This window comes from Nomascus leucogenys, chromosome 4 (assembly GCF_006542625.1).
Source record: "Nomascus leucogenys isolate Asia chromosome 4, Asia_NLE_v1, whole genome shotgun sequence".
NCBI lineage: Eukaryota > Metazoa > Chordata > Mammalia > Primates > Hylobatidae > Nomascus > Nomascus leucogenys.
Genome location: NC_044384.1, coordinates 30,978,603 through 30,997,299, shown reverse-complemented (window position 1 = coordinate 30,997,299; position 18,697 = coordinate 30,978,603). Strand labels below are relative to the sequence as shown.

Here is an 18,697-nt window from a genome sequence, read left to right as displayed (position 1 = left end):
AGGGCCCACCCATCATTGGATTTAAGACTTACTTCATCATAACTTGATTATATCTGCAAAGATCCTATTTTCAAATAAAGTCACATTCACAGGTACACGGGGTTAGGACTCCAACCAGTCTTTCTGCGGAACACAATTCTACCTCCTGCGGAGGGTGAGGAGGACTTTACAGATGGGGTCACACCAGGCACTGTGGTCAGGAGCACCAGCAACGGCCCTTGGAACACCGGGGCTTCACCTCTGCCCAGGGGCCCAGCCCAACTCCCAGCACTCAGCCCATGATGCTGCTGTCATTGGCCTGCCGGGCTGAGGTTGTGGCATGCCCTCTTCTCCTCTCTTGTGCCTTGTCAAATGCCTTAGAGCTCCGCTCAACTGTCACCCACCTGGCAGAACCTTCCCTGACCCTTCTCCCAAGAAGAAGTCCTCGGTCCTTCCTCTGGGATGCCAGAGGCGCCCGTTCAACTTCAACTATCGCACATGGCACATATCAGCTTCTTCATTTGTGTTCCCTTGAGCTCCCCTAGCCCTGAGACAGGGTCTTACTCTCCTGATATTCTCCATCCGGTGCACTGTTGCATGGTGGGCCTCCTGCATTTGTCGAGTGAGAGAGAGCCAAGGGTGGATGGATGGAGGCATGGGTAGGTAGATGGATGTCAAGTGTTACCTGAACAGAGAGGTCTTCCCTGACCCCTCCACCCCTCCCTCTCTCATCCCCTTGCCCTGTTGTGTTTTGCTCCATAGCAAAATATAGTCCTTTATCATATGATATACTTTGTTGCCTCTCTCCTTTCATTAGAATGTGTGCTCTGTAAGAACAAGCATATTGCCTTTCTATTTCAGTATTGTACCCACAGTGCCTGAAACAACAATATTTAAGAGACTGCAGGTGCATGGAGGGATGGGGGGATGGAGGCATAGATGGGTGGGTGGCTGGGAGCCTGTTGCCTAGGGGAGGCGTGTCACTCCTGTCACAGTGTCAGCTGGTCACAGAGCCACCCGGCACACATGCTTTCTGCTCACTGTTTGTTTTGCCCTCCCTCCCCATCCCCTCACCTCTAGATTCAAGAATTATTATTTTTTTATGGCTGTCATCACAGGGCAAGGCCTTGCACTCCCAGCCTAGGATTATTAACTATCTGGGGTCATGTTCTGGGGCCAGAGCTCTGCTGGGCCTGCCCTTAATCCCTTGGAAATACCCACCACACTGGGTTGTGAGATACCAGCCTCAGCCTGCCCTGGAATGGGCTGATTTTACATAACATGTTTTTGCAACCAGAGCAGTAACATGCCGCCCCTCAGTGTCATGTCCTCCACAAGCACTGACCTCAGGACAGGAGTGTGTGTGCACGTGTGTGTTCCACGTGTACTCTGCCGGCGCTGCATGTGGAAGGAGTATTAGCTTCCCTCCATCCCTGGAGAGGCTTTGTTTATGTAATCTACTTGTCTCTCAGGCCCATTTAGTTACCGGAAGTGGTCAGATGTTAGACAGACGGGGAACTGCAGCCAGGTCTCAGAGCTCTGGGGAGAATGGTTCTCATGCAGAGAGGTTGGGGAAAAGCAGGCAGGGCCTGGCGGGTAGTCCCAGTGTGCTACAGAGGCACATCTGACTCAGGTAGACCAGACAGCCAAAAAGCTAGCTGGGAGACCCAAGGGCTGGTTCTCTCATGTGGGGAATGCAGGGGGTGGAGGGGGGATACTTGTACCTGGACTGATGTCTACATGGGGCCCTTTCAAAGCACATAGTGGAAGGATTTGTTGAGCAAAGAATTAAAGCAAAGTCCACTGTATGTGCTTTTAAAGGATATATTTCCCATTTGCCACTCAAGGGATCTATCCTTTCTCAAAAGCAAGGAGGGGGTCTTTGGTCTAAAGCCAGAATACTATCTCCCCTGACCAGGCCACCAGAAGCAACAACTTATACTTTTTCCAGATTTCAGGAACCTACTGGTCCTTCCTTGGGTGCCACTTGTCTTGGACATGCCATCTTTTCCAGCCCTATCTTAACAGATAATATTCTAGGGCAGCTGTTTCCTTGAGATTAACTTGTGGGGGGCACTTTTCATTTTGATTGATCTTCTCTTCTCCTCCTCCTTCTTTTCCTTGTCCTCCTCCTCTTCTTCTTCTTTCCCTTCTCCTCCTCTTCTTTCTCCTTTCTTCCTCCTCCTCCTTCTCCTCTTCCTCACTCTCCTTTTTTGTTCCTCTGAACACATGCCATTCCCTCTACCTGGAATATACTGCCCCCAGATATTTTTTACCTTTTTAATTGAGATATAATTTACATACCATGATATTCACCCTTTCATAGTATACAACTCACTGGTTTTTAGTGTATTCACAAGGTTGTGCAACCATCACTACTAATTCTGGAACGTTGTTATCACCACAAAAGAAATGCAGCATCCATTAGCAGTCATTCTTCATTCTCCCCCTTCCCAGCCCCTGGCAACCACTAATCTACTTTCCATCTCTGCAGATATGCCTATTATGGACGTTTCTTAAAAACTGAAATCATACACTCTGTGGTCCTTTGTAACTAGCTTCTTTCCCTGAACATGATGTTTTCAAGGTTCATTCATGTAGTGCGGCTCAGAACTTCCTTCCTCTTTATGGCCATATAATATTCCATTGTATATATGTACCATAATTTATTTATCCAGTCATCAGTGGATGGGCACTAGGTTGTTGCCATGTTTTGGCTTTATGAACAGTGCTGCCCAGACCACTCACATATTACCTTACCTCTCACCAATGACTTTAAAGAAGCTCTGCCAACCTGCGTGAGCTGCACATCTGGTGACAGGTTTGTGACTCAGTACAGACTTTCTCCTTTCTTCTGCTGGCCTCACACTTGCCCCCTGTTAACACCCAAGTGTTCTTGTTTTGGGAGGAGTGTAGGCAGCACCCTGAGTTGTATGTGTCTCTTGGTACCAGCTACCATCTTGAGTTTGAAGAACAAGATGGCTGATTTTGAGGGGTTCTCAATGGAGCTTGTGTCAACACAGTGCCCCCCATTGCATGCAGGAGGAGTTTCCCAGTGCCGGAAGTTCTATGTAAAAGGCCCCAGGGAAGGCAGTAAGGTCCATTCATTTATTCACCTAGATGCCACATTGAGGCTGAGGCCCCAGGTGGCCTTATACGTAGGACTAGCCCTCTATAACCTTGGCCTGGATTGTTCCTGGAGAGGGAGGACCTCAGAGGGTGCAAGGCTTTGTTCTGTCACCTCTGTCACTTTGTTCCACTCATTTTTTGCCTTACTTTAGTCTGCCAGCCTCAGGCCAAAAAGAGTGTAAAATAGAGCTTCTCCATCCTCCCCCAGCACACCACCCTGGACCACCAGGCACTGTGCAGATTCTCTCTTCCTTCCATGGCCTGAGCTGCCCATGCCCTTCCTCCCTGCAAATCACCTTCTGCTGGACTCCTTTCCAAGGCTGGGGGTTCCGTGAGGACAGGTGCCTGTGCTGCCTTGTTTGTCCTGGCACACTCAGCCCTGAGCAGAGTGTCAGGATCACAGGAAAGATAACGATGATGATGATGACGATGATGGCATCGATGACAGTGATGATGACAATGAGGCTTACTATGTACCAAGCATTATCCTATGTTCTTTACATGTTTCTGAACTCATTTAATCCTCACAAGGATTCTAGCAGCCTGATGCTATTATCTCCGTTTTACAGATATGGAAACTGAGGCACATAGAGGTTAGGTCATCTACTCAAAGTCACACAGCCATCAAGAGGAAGAGCCAGGATCTGACATTCACAGTCTAACTCTAGAGCACAGGCCTCTAACCACTGTCGTGGTTTATACACATACACTACATGTATGTGAGTTGTTCTGGGATGGATGGATGGGTGGACACAGGGGACGTAACAGTGGCTTCATGAGAAGCCCTGAGTGGCCCATTGTGCCCCATTGAGCCACACTGAGTCATGGGACAGGGTTAGCTCCCCGTGGCTGCTGCCTGTGTGCAGGTAAGGAGGCCAGGAGGTGGGTTAGAGCCCAGGGTTGGAGGCCCAGACCGAGGAGACTGGCACCCCCTGGGCTCGTGTTACACTGGGGGCTATGGCCTGTTGCCTCTGCCTGGCCTCAGAGCCGAGATCCTAGTCCCCGCCGCCGCCGGTGGGGAGCCTCAGCTTCCTGTCCATTGTCTCCTTGGGGCACACCCAGTGTGTTCCTGAAGTGACCTGGAGAGGCAGGGAGGGAGGGAAAGAGGGAAGGGGGCCAGCCCAGAGCCTAGTCTGGGTGGGAGAGGGGAAACGAGAGGGGAAGACTTGGTGTTTTTCCTTATTTGTGTTTTGTATTAAAGAAAACAAATAATATCCTTTGAGAAAACCATTAAACAAAGCACATCCTAAGGCCCCGGAGGCCTATTGTGGCTGCCTGGAGCCCGGAATTCATTCATGCTTTCTTGGCTAGATTGTTGGAGGCAAGAAAGACGGGGTGAGAGGAAAGGATTGTTATTAAAATGTATTTTGAAATGTGTTGCTCCCTCCCTGCACTCAATCCAGTCCAGGCCAAGTGGCCATAACTCCAAGGTCCCTGTGTGCTCCTGAGTCTGTTGTTCTCCCATTACCTCTCTGGGAAGTTCCCCAAAACTGGCCAGTCCCAGCACAGCCATGGTGGTCAGTTTCCCCCATGAGCTTGGGGGCTGAGCCCTGTGAAGGCAAAACAGTGGGACCCTCCTTTATGGAGCCTGAATCCAGAGGGCTGCATGTGCCCCACCACAGGGTGCTACCCACAGGACTGCAATCTCTAACTCACTGTGTGGTCACTCTGGGCCTTGGGCTCTCTGCCTGTAAGGTGGGGAGTGGGCCAAAATAGACCCCCTCTGACCACTCTCCAGCAGCCTGGACCCCGTGGCTCCCCCTCATCCAGCGCATGCCCAGGTCCCCGCAGGTGGGTGGGGGTCACACTCAGGCTATGGCCTCTGCATCCAGGCCTGTACCCAGGTGTCCCAGGTCCAAGCCAGACCACTCCCTTCCACTTGACTCCAAGCCTAGGTATCCCCTACTCCACCCCAGGCCGCTCATAATGGAATGGTAGTGCATGGTGGTACTCTCCGCCATGTCCACACTAGAACACACTTTTCTGTTGGAGAAGAGATGGGAATAGGTGGTAAGAGCAGAGCTGGCCATCAGCCCAGCTCGTGCAGATAGCACTGCCTGTGATCCTGCATTTGCAGGATCGGCCCTGGGTTGCAAGTAGAGGGTCTCTCTCCAACCTTGATGTGGATGTATAAATAGTTGCTGTTATGATGACAATACACAAAAGACTATCCTTAGAATTTTCCCCAGTTCCTCCTTTAAAGTTGAAAAAGGAGACTGGGCAACAAAGTGAGACCCCATCTCTGCCAAAAATCAAAAAATGAGCCAGGCATGGTGATGCGTGCCTATGATACTGGCTACATGGGAGGCTGAGGAAGGAGGATTGCTTGAGCTCGGGAGGTCAAGGCTGCAGTGAGCCATGTTTGTACCACAGCTCTCCAGCCTGGGTGACAAAGCAAGACCCTGTCTCAAATAATAATAATAATAATAATAATAGTAATGTTGAAAAAGTAATTTAGCTATTTCCATGTTTTCCTAAATACTCCCTAGACAATATAGGGAAAGAAGATCTTGGGTAAAAATTTCACTGGGGGTGCCTGGACTAGGTTTAGGAGACAAATTTCCTCTTCACAGGGCTTAGGGTTTTCAGGCTTCACCTCCTTGGTCCTCTAGCAGCCCAGAGAAGAAGGGTAACATTCCCATTTTGTTATGGAACTTGTGCTTAGAGAAGTAACCTGCCCTGGGATGCACAGCCAGTGAGCTGCAGAACCTGGCCCCAGCTCTGTTGCTCATTCTCTGCAAAACCTTGAACCAGCTTGTTCATCTTTCCAGATTTGAATGTCTCATCTGTAATTCAAGGACTTGGACATAATGGATTCTAAGGTCCTCATTGTCCCTACTGTTCTTTGATTCTGTAATTCCAGCATCATTGCCTGGTAGGAAGTTCATTGACTCTACTGTTTTTCCTTTTTCAGTCTGGATTTGGTGGTTAGAGTCTAGTCTCTCCAAACTCTTGATGTCTTTCCGTCTTAGATGCTGGTGTACGTAGTGCAGTCCCAGAGGTGCTTTGCTCTCTTTCAGGAGTTACTAATGATCCCCCTTCCTCCCCCCATGACACAGGGCTACCACCCGATGCCCCATGAAGTGGAGATCGCACACACCAAGAAGCTGTTCCGCAGGAGGAGAAATGATCGAAGGTAGGAGAGACTTCGTCGTGAGCCTTGGGTTTTCCTTTCCTGCTTCTGCCATCTGTAGTGACGTCAGCTTTGGCCTGCATTTCGCTTTTCCCAGTCACCAGCTGATCCTGATGAGATGGGGTTGGTGGCATCGTAGGTTGGTTACTGGCTGGGGATTCCCCCACGGCCAGAGTGGCGGCTCCACTTCTCTTGTTGGCCTAGGGGTTGGCTCCCTTCAGGCGTTTGGCTGAGAGCCCACTGTCACTACTGCCTCTTCCTGGGGGTCAGGCAGTGACCAGGCTTTGCAGTTCAGGAGGAAAAATGCTGTTTCCACTGACCTCAAAGCAACAATAGTGGTCATCAAAAAATAGGACTAGCTGGCTGTGTGTTTTGAGACATGGCCTCCAGGAGGCTCCTGGAGCTCACAAGTGCAAGAGTATCTGTTTTCCTCCTCCCTGGTCATTGGGAGTTGTCCCTCATGCGTGCTGGCTCTGCTGTCACAGGCAACACACAGATCAGCAATGGCACATGCTACTGCTCCCAAATTCCTGGGGGAACCCACTTAAACTAAGGCAGAAACCGAGATCTCCTGTGGAGCTCAGAGTCCTTGGTGACAATGGGGCCAGGAAGGGGGCAATGAGGTAGCCCTGGATAAGAACATGCAGCTGAAATTGAGCATCCTGGGAATGTGTGCATTTATTTTCAAAAAGGCTTTCTTATAAGGGGAGAGCTTCAAGATGTATTTTAAGTGGAAAAAATTCAGGTGCAGAGCAATGTTTCTTATGTGTGGCCATTTATGCAAAAGAGGGAGTTAGAGTATATTTTTTGCTTGAACATGCATAAATTATTTCTGGATGGAAATACCAAAAAAAGAACGAACAAAAAGGCTTATGCCTGAGGAATTAAAATGAGGTGTTCCTCTATAGGGAATGTATTCTTAGATAAAGGTGATGGCTTTTGGTTCTACCTTTAATGAACAGAGAATGTTCTCCGAGGGCCAAGAAACAGCCGGTGGAGATGCCTTGCTCAGAACCCTAGCAGCGCCTGTGCTCAGGCTGGCTAGCCACCTCCTTAGGCTGAGACCGGGGTCTCTGATCCTTCCCTACACATGCATGCCCTGAGTAGGGATTATTAGGTGGTGACTGCAACTCTCGGGTGGATGTAGGCCTGGGTGCCCAGACTGCCTTGTCATCCACTGGTGGATTAAGTGGCTCTGAACACATTCACAGACGATGGCAAATGTATAAGTAGCTTGGGAAGAAGGCAGTGTCCTGGCTTAGAAATCAGAAGCACCAGGCATCAAAAAGGATCACTGAGCAGGAAGAGGTGGACCCAGGCCTGTTCCTGCCTTGACCAGAGTATAGTTTATTGCATCATGTGTGCTGCCTTTTTGCTGTGCAGCATCACACAGGCAAATTCCTGGTTTCTGGGTTCCTGGTGGAGGGAAGAAGGGGGCAGCACCCCTCAAGGAGGAATAGGGCTCACAGGGGCCTGGGAGGTGTCAGGGAGAGCAAAGGCTTTGTGTCCTCTGCCCCTGGCCCTGTAGTCTCTGATGGCAGGGAAAACCCAGAGTGTGTGTCTGGGAGGTGTGGAGAGTCCCCGAGCTTCCTGATGAGAAGTCACCCTCTGCCCCACCTCTCCGCGCCCAGGCAATGGCAGGCTGCCGCCCGGCATCCAGGTCAGCCTGCATGTCCATTTCTGGGCCAGGTCACCTCACTCAGCAGGAAGACCCTGGACAGTGGCACGCCTCCGGAAAGCAGCAGCGTGACCCATGGTTGTAGGAAGAGGAGCGTGGCATGCAACGGCTGGGAAGCCGGGCTTCCGCTGAGCCGCGCTCACATTCACCAATGCCTGGGTTAGGTCAGCACACCTCCCAAAGGATGTGGACGGGCCAGGGTCCAAAGTGAGGCAATAAAGATGATTAAAGGGGTGGAAAGTATGTCCTGTGAGGAGTGCTGGAGGGCTGGGGCCAGGGAAGAGGAGGCCAGAGGGAAGGAACATCGTGCCGTGAAACTCATGAAAGATTTATACAGAGAGATGAGGGGCCGCTGCCTCCATGTCCACAGGGACCCAGACTAGAGGAAGTAAGCTTGGATGGAAGAACAGAGTTTTCAGCTGGACCGAAGACAGACTAATGGAGCAAACATCTTGACCGTTTGGGGCAAGACTGTGCAAGTCAGAGCAGCAGCCATGCCTGAACACGGAGCATGTGCTTGTCGGGGAGCCCTGCTCTAATTCCTCTTCTAGGTGCGGTAGAATCTGTCACTCACTCACAGCCTGGAGCTGTCGTGGAGTCTCCAGGTGACGGAGACTTTCAGGAGGAGAGCAGGCAGCCATATAGTTTAAGGACCTTTTTGCCTAAAAGCAGGGGTCTCCTGAGTCCGTTTTGGGAAATCGTGGGATTCTGACATTCAAAGAGCAGCTGCAGAACATTATCAGGTTGACCCCTAACCTTCCCAGCTAATGACCCATAGTAGTAGCCTTGCTATGTGTCAAACCTGCATATTTGACCTTGGAAGTGCATACTTGTGTGCAGCAGGTTCACCTTCCTAATATTCTGGGCTTAAACTACACTGGGAGGGGCTTGCATTTCCTGGGCGTGCATGGCGGCAAAGGGAGAAGTGACCAGAATCAGATTTGGTGGCCAAAGGGCACAGCCAGCATCTGTACCATGCCTCTGATCTCCCCCCGACATATGAAGGGAAGGGGCCAGCTGTATCCCCCTGGTGGTTTGGTGGCTCTCCTTGGGATGGAGAGGAGTCTGTGGCTTTCCGTCTTCCTGCAAAGTGGCTGGAGTTGGTGTCTGATAGCTGCAAACACCAGGCAGCATGAGCATGTTGCTGAAGCTAGGAGCATGCAATTTCCCACAGCCTGGAGCAGGGATTTTCAGACTGGGACCTAGAGTTCTAGTCTTCGTCAAAGTCTGTGTCCCATCCCAGTTCCAGCTGCACTCTCAGGGGTTTTTGTGTGCCTTACTGCTTTTATTTTCCACTTGTTTAAGTCTGAGGCTGTTAGTAAGCTGAATAATATAGCAGTTTAGGGACATGCCCTGGAATTAGGAGCTGGATGGGAATCCCACCTCATCTACTCACAGTATGATCTTGCCAATTATGTCACTTTTGAAAGCCCTGCCCCTTCTTCTACAAAATGGGTTCACTAGTCAGGGAGCTGAAAGGAGCTGATTCTAATAAAGCACCTAGAAACACAGTCTTAGTGTTGGCCCACTCTACAGGTCAGAGGGGGTCCTAGGTGCTCAGGAAGGCTTTCAAGGTAAGTGTGGAGCACAGGTGTCTGCAGTGAGCGGGGGAGCTTTTGTCCTGTGATTGTGGCGGCAAACCCGGAAAGCCTTGCCCTGCATTCCCTCCAGGGGCGGGCCGCTAGGATCAATTGTTCCTTCCCCTGGATCCACTTTTAAAGCCCTACCCACACTGTCAGAGGCGGCAGAGCCTGGGTTGGCAGGGAAGGAGGCCCCTTCAGAGTGGTCACCTGCAGACTCTGCTCCTGGTGCCATGGGCTGCATCTAGTGAATTGTGGATGTCTTTTTTCCATTTTGAAAAACAAATTAAGCTCATGGACAGTTCAAAGGTTTCCTCAAGAATGTTCTTGACATTTGAACAACTAGTAACCACTTGTTTGTTTTTGGAAGCTAAGAAAAGACATTTGCTGATTTCAGACAAAATTATGCATTTTGTGACATAAATGTGCTAAATGAGTGTTCCATGCGTTCCTCAAAGAGCAGCATGCCTTCCGATGCTCTGGCCCCATGCAAGTTGGAGACCTGTTGCTTGGAACGGGGGCTGCTAAGGCTCGTTTCCCCCCTCCCCTCAAAGCTTTCTGCCCAGAGCACATAGACCAGAAGAGCAAACTCACTAGAGGGCTGGAGACCTGGCGCACTGCCCAAGTTGACCCTGAGTGAGATCCCTCACTGCTGGGGAGGATATTTTCTCTCCCCACCGCACCCTGGCTACATTTAAGAGATGAACACATTAAGGCAATGAATGGATGTTGTAGCCTGAGCTCCCTGGGAAGCAGGCTCTGGCACAGTGATTATCAGCAGCTGCTTTTAAAGGAATGCCCTTGGTATCGATACTGGTAGAAGATCAAAAGAGGAAGCGGTATCAGCAGAGAGAGGTTGGGCTGCAGTGCAGTCTTAGAGAGTTCTGAGCCTGTAGGGAAGGTTCTGAAGTTGGGGTGACTCTTTAAGAGCTGTCCCAAGATGGGGTAAAGGGGCAGGCCTTGATACCCCCATGTCTGTTGGTCATCAGGCGGGGACTGCCCAAGGAAGGGGGCGTGACCTTGGGTGGGGCTGCGCTCTTCGCCCAGAGCAGTTGCCCTAGGGGTTGGCAGCTGAGGGCTGTCTGCACAGCACTTCCAGCAGCCGGGAAGCAGTGCCCCGCTCCTGAATGTGTATCACGGCAGACACCGCAGTGAAGCACTGTTCAGTTCTTCTACTGGGATTGGTTGGGCTGTACCCTGTGCCATAAGCTGTGCCTGAGAACACGGGAAGTACAGGGTGTGGCCCCTGCTCTTGAGGGCCTGAGCTGTAGCTTGCACAATGGCACCTTGACTCCAGAAGCAACCAGAATGCTGTGCATGACTATCAGGCATCCACCTGTTAACAGGGAGGAGGCTTAGAGAAAGCAGCCATCCTGGGAGATGCTCCAGAATGCTTCCTGGAGGAGATGGGGCTTGAACTAGTAGTGAGACTTCCAGGAGGATTTGGGAGATGGGAGGGTGTTGGGATGAGAGGAGCGGCGCTTGCTGCCTCTGTCCTGCTATTGACCGTGACTGTGGCTTGGTGTCCTCTAAATGCTCCTCTGCAGTTAAGCAGGCTCTGGAACCAGGAATTCCCCACATCCCCAGAAGTCGTCCCCACATGGCTCCCTAGAAACAGAGCCAGGTGGGTAGTGCTCACAGCGGCCACCACCCCCAACTGAACTACATAGAAGGAAAAAGCCGTTGGAGCCTGCCGGCTCCAGATGATCCTGCCCGACTGTCAGCAATGTCAGTAGAGCCTGCAGGCTCCAAAGCCCAGCCTCTTAACCATCAGAAGAGGTGGCTAATGGAGGCACGGTCCATCGCACCGTGCCTGTGCGGCCAGGGAGACAAGAGAGCCGTTCTCCAAATTAATTCGTTTCATTAAGTGAGGTCTCAGAACGGTTAATTTACTCCATGTGCAAAGCAGATTGAAAGGAAGAAGAAAAAAACACCTTAGCCAGACCAGCTAGTGTCAGATGGCTCTGCAGGACTAGAGGCAGGGGAGCGAGCCATCCACCTGTCGTGCGGAGTGGGCCACATGCTGGACGTTGCAGGGTGGCTGCAGCCTACTGCAGCGCTTGCTGCCTCTGTCCTGCGATTGACCGTGACTGTGGCTTGGTGTCTTCTAAATGTAGAACCAATTAAGAATTTTGGGGCTGGGCGTGGTGGTTCATGCCTGTACTCCCAGCACTTTGGGAGGCTGAGATGGGCAGATCACCTGAGGTCAGGAGTTCGAGACTAACCTGATCAACATGGAGAAACCCCGTCTCTACTAAAAATACAAAATTAGCCAAGCGTGGTGGCGCAGCCTATAATCCCAGTTACTCGGGGGGCTGAGGCAGGAGAATTGCTTGAACCTGGGAGGCGGAGGTTGCAGTGAGCCAAGATCACGCCATTGCACTCCAGCCTGGGCAACAAGAGGGAAAATCTGTCTAATAAACAAATAAATAAATAAATAAAAATAAAAAATAAGAATTTTGTCCCTCCCTCTCTTCCTCTGCCAAGGTGAACCCAGACCCTAAGTGTCAGTCATCACATTGGATTTTGCAAGCTCTCTGTAACATCATCTAAGTCACTGATAAAAACAAACAGGACATATGGAACTTTGTGAATAGACTAAGAAGCACTCAATTATATACTTTAAAGGAGTGAATTTTGTACTGTGTGAATTATATCTCAAATAAAAAAAATTTAAAGAATAAGGCAGGTCCCAGGATGAAGTGATGTGGCAGGCCTCTTGAAACACCCCTTCAAACTTTTTTTTTTAGCAACAGGGTCTTGCTCTGTCACCCAGGCTGGAGTACAGTAGTGCAATAATAGCTCATTGCAGCCTTGAACTCCTGGCCTCAAGCAATCCTCCTGCCTCAGCCTCCTGAGTAGCTCTAGGGACTATAGGCACCCGCCACCACACCTGGATAATTTTATTTTTATTGCTTGATTGATTGGTAGCGATGGAGTCTTGCTATGTTGCCCAGACTGGTCTCAAACTCCTGGCCTCAAGCGATCCTCTCACGCCAACCTCCCAAGTAGCTGGGATTATAGACACAAGCCACCATACCCAGCTACCTCTTCAACCTTGATGTTTTCAGGGTTCCCTAAATGTGTCAGACTAGTAACTGTTTCAAAAAAGGACATAGATTTTGTCTGGCCATGACTTGGTCTGTGTGAACTTGTACTAGCTATTAGTGGTCACCTTTTTTCTTCCAAACCATCTGTTTGGGAATCTCTGTTGGAGAAATGATATCTATATTTTTCCAATTTTTGAAAATTAGACTGTGTATACCTAGCTACAGTCTCTAACACTTTTGTTGCATTAGTCAGAGTTTTCCAGAGAAACAGAACCGATAGGATATATTGAGAGGAAGAGAGAGAGATTTATCATGGGAATTGGCTCATGAGATCATGGAGGCCAAGAAGTCCCACAGTCTGCCGTCTGCTGCAAGCTAGAGACCCAGGAAAGCCAGTGGTGTAATCAACCCAAGTCCGAAGGCCAAGAAGCAGGAGCATGTGGTATGAGGTTTGCAGCATGACCATAAGCATACCATGTGTTACGGCGTGGGATGTCCAAGGGCAGGAGAAGGTGGATGTTGCCACTCAAGAAGAGGGAGTGAAATCACCCCTCCTCTGCCTTTTGTTCTGTTTGGGCCCTTGGCAGATTGGATGGTGCCCATCCACACTGGGAGAGAGGTCTTTACTCAGTCTACTGACTCAAAACGTGTGTCCTCATAGACACACCTAGAAATAACGTCTTACCAGCTAACTGGGCATGCCCTAGCCCAGTCAGGTTGACATGAAATTAACCCTTATATCTGTTCTCCAGGATTCCTCAGACATGGTCAGGGGCCGTTTATGACCTCATGTAAAGATTTCTTTTACTCCAATCAATATCAATATTGCCCCATTCCCAGGGCATGAAGGTGAGCACTCAGAGCACCCATTGCTCTCTGTGGCGTCTTCCAGGCCCTTAGCGTCTGACAGATGCGGCAACTGCAGCTGCCTTTTCTGGGCTGGTACCTGTTCTCTTGCGGAAGGCAAACTTGGAATTGGAGAGGTCTACTTTCTTTTTGCCACCTCTTAATTCTATGCTGTCTGCCCCATCAGTAGCCTCATGTGTCCCTCTGACTTCTCACTCTCAATACGAAAATATGCTTCTAGAATTGTCTTTAATATTTTTAAGCCCCGTTCCTTGACACTGCTGTGGCTTCTCTATCCCAGGCTTTGATGGTCATCCATGACTACAGGAGGCCCCACATTCCTTTTCACATGTGGGCTTATGGGCAAGGGCTCTGGGGAATACCAAGTGCCTCTTGACATCCCTCTCTTTAAGTCACAGCTGCTATCTGGAACTTGCTGCTCCTTTTAGCACCTCAGAACACTCTACCAGTCATAGAGTCCCGCATCCTACAAAAATGACCAGGTCCTCCAGATCTTGCCCACCAGGAACTGATGAGGAATTAACCTAGTCAGAGTCCTGTATCTATCCATCAGCTCATTCACGTGAGTTGTTAAGTTAGCTCTTTTGGAAGTGCCGTCCATCCTTATTACTCATTGATTCACATTTGCACATTCGCCTACTTGTAAAACTTATTTGTAACACCACACTCAATATTCATGGTGTTTTTGCAGTCAGTCATTGGCACACACACAAAGCAGTGAAAAATTTGAGTTGCCTGACCTACAAGATCCCAGTTGAGGCCAAAGTAACACTCTGCCTCCTTGTTTCAGCTCTCATACTATAAGCAAGCACCCTTCTCATGGTTCTGTTTACTGCCATGTTTTTCACATTTTTGTGCTTTTCCTTGGTGAATTTGCTATTTTAAATGGCTCCTAAACATAGTACTGAAGTGCCGTCTACTGTTCTTAAGCGCAAGGAGGCTGTGATGTGCCTTCCGGAGAAAATGTGTGTGTTAGATAAGCATCACTCAGGCATGAGTTATAGTGCTGTTGGCCATGAGTTCAATGTTAATAAATCAACAATATGTATTAAATAAGGTGTCTTTAAACAGAAACACACACAAAACGAGGTTATGTATTGATCCAGTGGTGAAAATGTTGTGACCAGAGGCTTGCACGAACCTAACCCCGCGTTTCCCCTAGGAGTAATAGTTCAGTATTCATAATTCAGTATTTGCAGCAACTTTATGGAATGCAACTACCATAAATAATGAGAAGTGACTGTACTTGCTCTTTAAAACAGAGTAGAGAGATGCTGAAGATAAAGAAGTATGTTGTAGGCAACAGGATCTTAGGTCTGAGTGATTTATCTTGTTCGTGTGTGGTGGTAGCATCACTAGGGGATGAGATGGGGACGGGGGGAGGTTTCTTCCAGTGGTCATTGTCCTGCATGGTTTGACTGAGCCGATCACTGCTTCATTTGCACCATCCTGGGATGCCACTGTCACTGAGGCCCTCGCAGACAGCTCAGCCCTGCAGTGACTGTCATTGCCATCCTGTCATCCAGAGCCCAGGGACCGCGAGACAGATCTATGCTCACTTTGCCCACGGTTTGTCTTTCCATCCCAGCAAGGAAATTGCCCTCATTAAGTCCCTGCTAAAGATAGATAAGAAAATGGGACAGGCAAACCCCCACCTGGCAGGCAGCCCTGTCAGATTCTAAGCAAAATGAGTCAGATAAGAATTATTTTTAGGATCCTTCTCCTCCTCCCTCACGCCCACCCCCAAGCAGGCTCTCTCTTGAAAAGAAGAGCAGCTCATTTCTTCAAGCCAGATGTCCAGGTCCATGTTTGATTGAAATGGAGCCCCTGATACACCCAGAGAAAACCCCACGCTTTGTACAAATTATGATGGTCCCAATAATCCTTTGCACAATGCAGCTGCCTCAGGCCGCACTTCTGGGCAGAACAAGCTGCAGAGAGTGGCCTGTCAAGGCTGGCCCACAACTCATCCATGAGGGATATACCTTCCCCCGATCCCCATGCTCAGGACTTCCTCCCAGCATCACATTTCATGGGAATACAAGGCTCTGGGGGCCCTCTCCCATCGGGACCCACATCCATGCAGGGGCCAAATGGGTAAGAAAAGAGGTGGCCTACAGCTCATTTTGGCAGAGCCCTGGAACCCCCTGTGCCCACCAGGCAGCGGGCATCCCCTAGTTCTGTGCCCACAGTTGGAGAGCAGAGTACTACTCTTTCTCGATCACAATAATCCTCTTTTCCCCAGCAATTAGAATTCCTTCAGACCCCTTAAGCCCTAAATAGCAAAGGGAGACCCAATGACAAGAAAGGTGACTGAAGAGGACGTAGGGGCACATGTCTAGTTACCTGCAGGGCAGGAGGGCTGCTCCCTGAGAAACTGGCCCTGGAGAGATAAATGCCATTTCCCCAGGGTCTGCGTCTAGGATGGGACGTAGAATGGACGCCTTGGAAACCAGCCACCCAAGCTGGTTTCATTACTCCTCCTCAGAGGTCTAGTCTCTTCTGAAATGCTAGGCATTTGAGGATTGGCTCACAAACACTAACGCCCAACCCTTCATTCCTCTCTGGAGCCCCAAGCAACCTGGCCTCTGGCACCAAGCCAGCTCAGCCCTCCCTGGGGACACCGTGTCTGGTGGGCAGCCCAGGCCCGGGGCAAGGCTCACTGGCTTCAAGACCAGCTCATCTCTCACCAGCCAGGGGATCTTGGGGCCTGGACAAACCATTCTTCTTATGTCCCCAAGGACACCGTTGTGCAGCCTACAGGGATGCCATTAGATGCCATGTGATGGCAGATACAAGGGGTGTCCTGACTCTGTGTCCGGCTCTGAGTCTAACCTCAGAGAACGTGCATCCCCTCTCTGTCCTGACACTCACTCCTGTGCAGGAAGGAACGAATACTGGACCAGAAGTCGTGGAATCTGGATTTTCATACTTGTGGTGTGGTTCAGAGCAATTCTCTTACACTTTGAGGGCACACAGTTTCTCAGCTATAAAATGGGGCTCTGATTTCAGCTCTAAAATGTATTAGAGAGAGTGCAAGGGTGAAGATGAAAAGGGACACTTCTCATGGATATTCCATTCCTTAACCATGGGATAGGAAAGACAGTTCTGAAAGACATGTTGGAAGCTGGCCAGGGCTTTCAGTGCAAATAACCAGTGTCTCGTGTATCTTTAGCTCAGCCTATGTGCCCTGTCCAGAAGGTTCTAGAAAGGCAGCCGTGCCTGCTGCCCCTGTGTATATTTTTCCTTCCCCAGATCTGGCACGCAGTCGTACTAGGTTGAGCCTCATACTCCTGGCCCCTGTGCCTTTTGTGTGTGTGTGTGTGTGTGTGTGTGTGTGTGTGTGTGTGTGAGACAGGATCTCACTCTGTTGTCCAGGCTGGAGTGTAGTGGCACAATTATAGCTCACGACAGCCTTGAGCTGCTGGGCCCAAGTGATCCTCCCACCTCAGCCTCCCAAGTAGCTGGGACCACAGGCACGTGCCACCACACTTGGCTAAATTTTTTATTTTTTATATTATAGAGACAGGGTTTTGCCATGTTGCCCAAGCTGGTCTTGAACCCCTGGCCTCAAGCAATCCTCTCACCTCAGCCTCCCACAGTGCTAGGATTAAGGGCATGAGCCATTGCACCCAGCCTCTCTGTCCTCTTGAGATGGTATGCTGCCCAGGACAACAAGACTCACAGGTGTAAGTACCCAGCCATACCTATCGGTGCTCACAGGTGTAAGCACCCAGCCGTACCCATCGGCACTCACAGGTGTAAGCACCCGGCCATACCCATCGGCGCTCACAGGTGTAAGCACCCGGCCATACCCATCGGCGCTCACAGGTGTAAGCACCCGGCCGTACCCATCGGTGCTCACAGATGTAAGCACGCGGCCGTACCCATCGGCGCTCATAGGTGTAAGCACTTGGCTGTACTCATTGAGGTAGCAGGCTGTGCATCCCACTGGTTCTGAGGGTCTTTTTTGCTAGACTCCCAGGCAAGCCTGGCCCACCCTCTGCCAAGCCTGGATGTCACTCAGCACTTCACACGCACTTCCAGAGCACTCACTGTGTTCAGGGCACCCTTTAGCTCATATAATCTTCCCAATGACCTTAGGAAGGAGATGCTATTTTTATTTCCAATTTACAGATGAGGAAAGTCACTTGTCCAGAAAAGTGAAGTGACACAAGCAGCCTGGCTTCCAGGCCTGTGCTGCTAACAACCCGCTGCTCTGGGACCCCCTCCTTCCCTGTCTGCAGACTCAGCTTCCCTCTGCTGGGCCCCTCCCTCGCTGCCTCCTACATACTCCCCCTGTTAACCACCTGATCAACTCACATGCACGGGGAGCTAAAGACAGCATGGTCCTCTTTGGGGTGAGAGGGCTGTCATGTCAAATGGACTAGGGGAGGGCTGCTGCCTAATTCAAAGGGACGAATGAATGAATGAATGAATGAATGATGAGATTTCAGATGAGACCCTCAGACAGGGCCGCCCACTCTCCCACCTTCTCCCCACCTGCACTAGGTCAGTCCTGCCCATAAATTACTTTCCTTGTCTGGATGATTCATGAATAGACATATTTAGGAAGCCCTCAAAACTGACCAGGGATTTCCCAGATTGTGGGGACCCCACTTGATGAGCACCCAGAGGGAAGGTTCCGTGAATTCAGGAGTGGTGGACAGCTAGGGGGGTGAGGAGGCAGCCTGGCCAGAGGAGAGCTTCCTCCAGCTGTTGGCTCCCCCGACTCCCAAGAGGACAAACCCAGAGCATGAGGGTGCCTTTCACTCCTCGGGGCTCCCCAGGAGAGATGGGGGCACAGGTTTTAAAAATACCAAGGAGCCTTCCTCCTGGGTCAGCATTTACCCTGAACTCCAAGAGTTATTTCTGAGTCTTCCCAGTAATTTAATTATAGCCATTTATTCCAATGCGTGCGTTTTGGGGAAGCCAAGGTGGCCTCTATTACAGTTTGCAATATTTTGGGAGGCCTTGGTTTCCAGAAGTGATGCAGGGACTCAATTAGCCAAGACACCAGCAAACAGAAATAAAATAGCCCGAGAAGATAGGCCCTCAGGTTCCCAGAGGCGATGCCTGTACTTAGCACCCACGGGGGAAATTAAGATGAAGGTGTCCCCTGGGTGCCTGGTGTAGTCATCTCTGTAGCAGCAGCATATGCCACCTTCTCCATGTCTCTAGGCACCTGCAGGGATTTCAATGCCCTTCAAATCGTGGGCTGGATGGGGTTGCCCATTCTTTCCAAGTAGGCCTGGACAGATGAACAGCCTGGGCACCAGGA

The 18,697-nt window shown here is 50.3% G+C and overlaps 1 protein-coding gene across 9 annotated transcripts in view; it reads left to right on the top strand.

The window, feature by feature from the left end:
• The window catches only part of CTIF (cap binding complex dependent translation initiation factor), a 330,607-nt gene that overhangs the window by 171,546 nt on the left and 140,364 nt on the right, over positions 1-18,697 (top strand). For all 9 annotated transcript variants that reach the window (XM_003267572.4, XM_003267571.4, XM_030810474.1 and 6 more), the window contains one exon: positions 6,168-6,244. In XM_003267572.4, the coding sequence (XP_003267620.1) occupies positions 6,168-6,244 (77 nt within the window). The remainder of the gene's footprint in view (positions 1-6,167; positions 6,245-18,697) is intronic.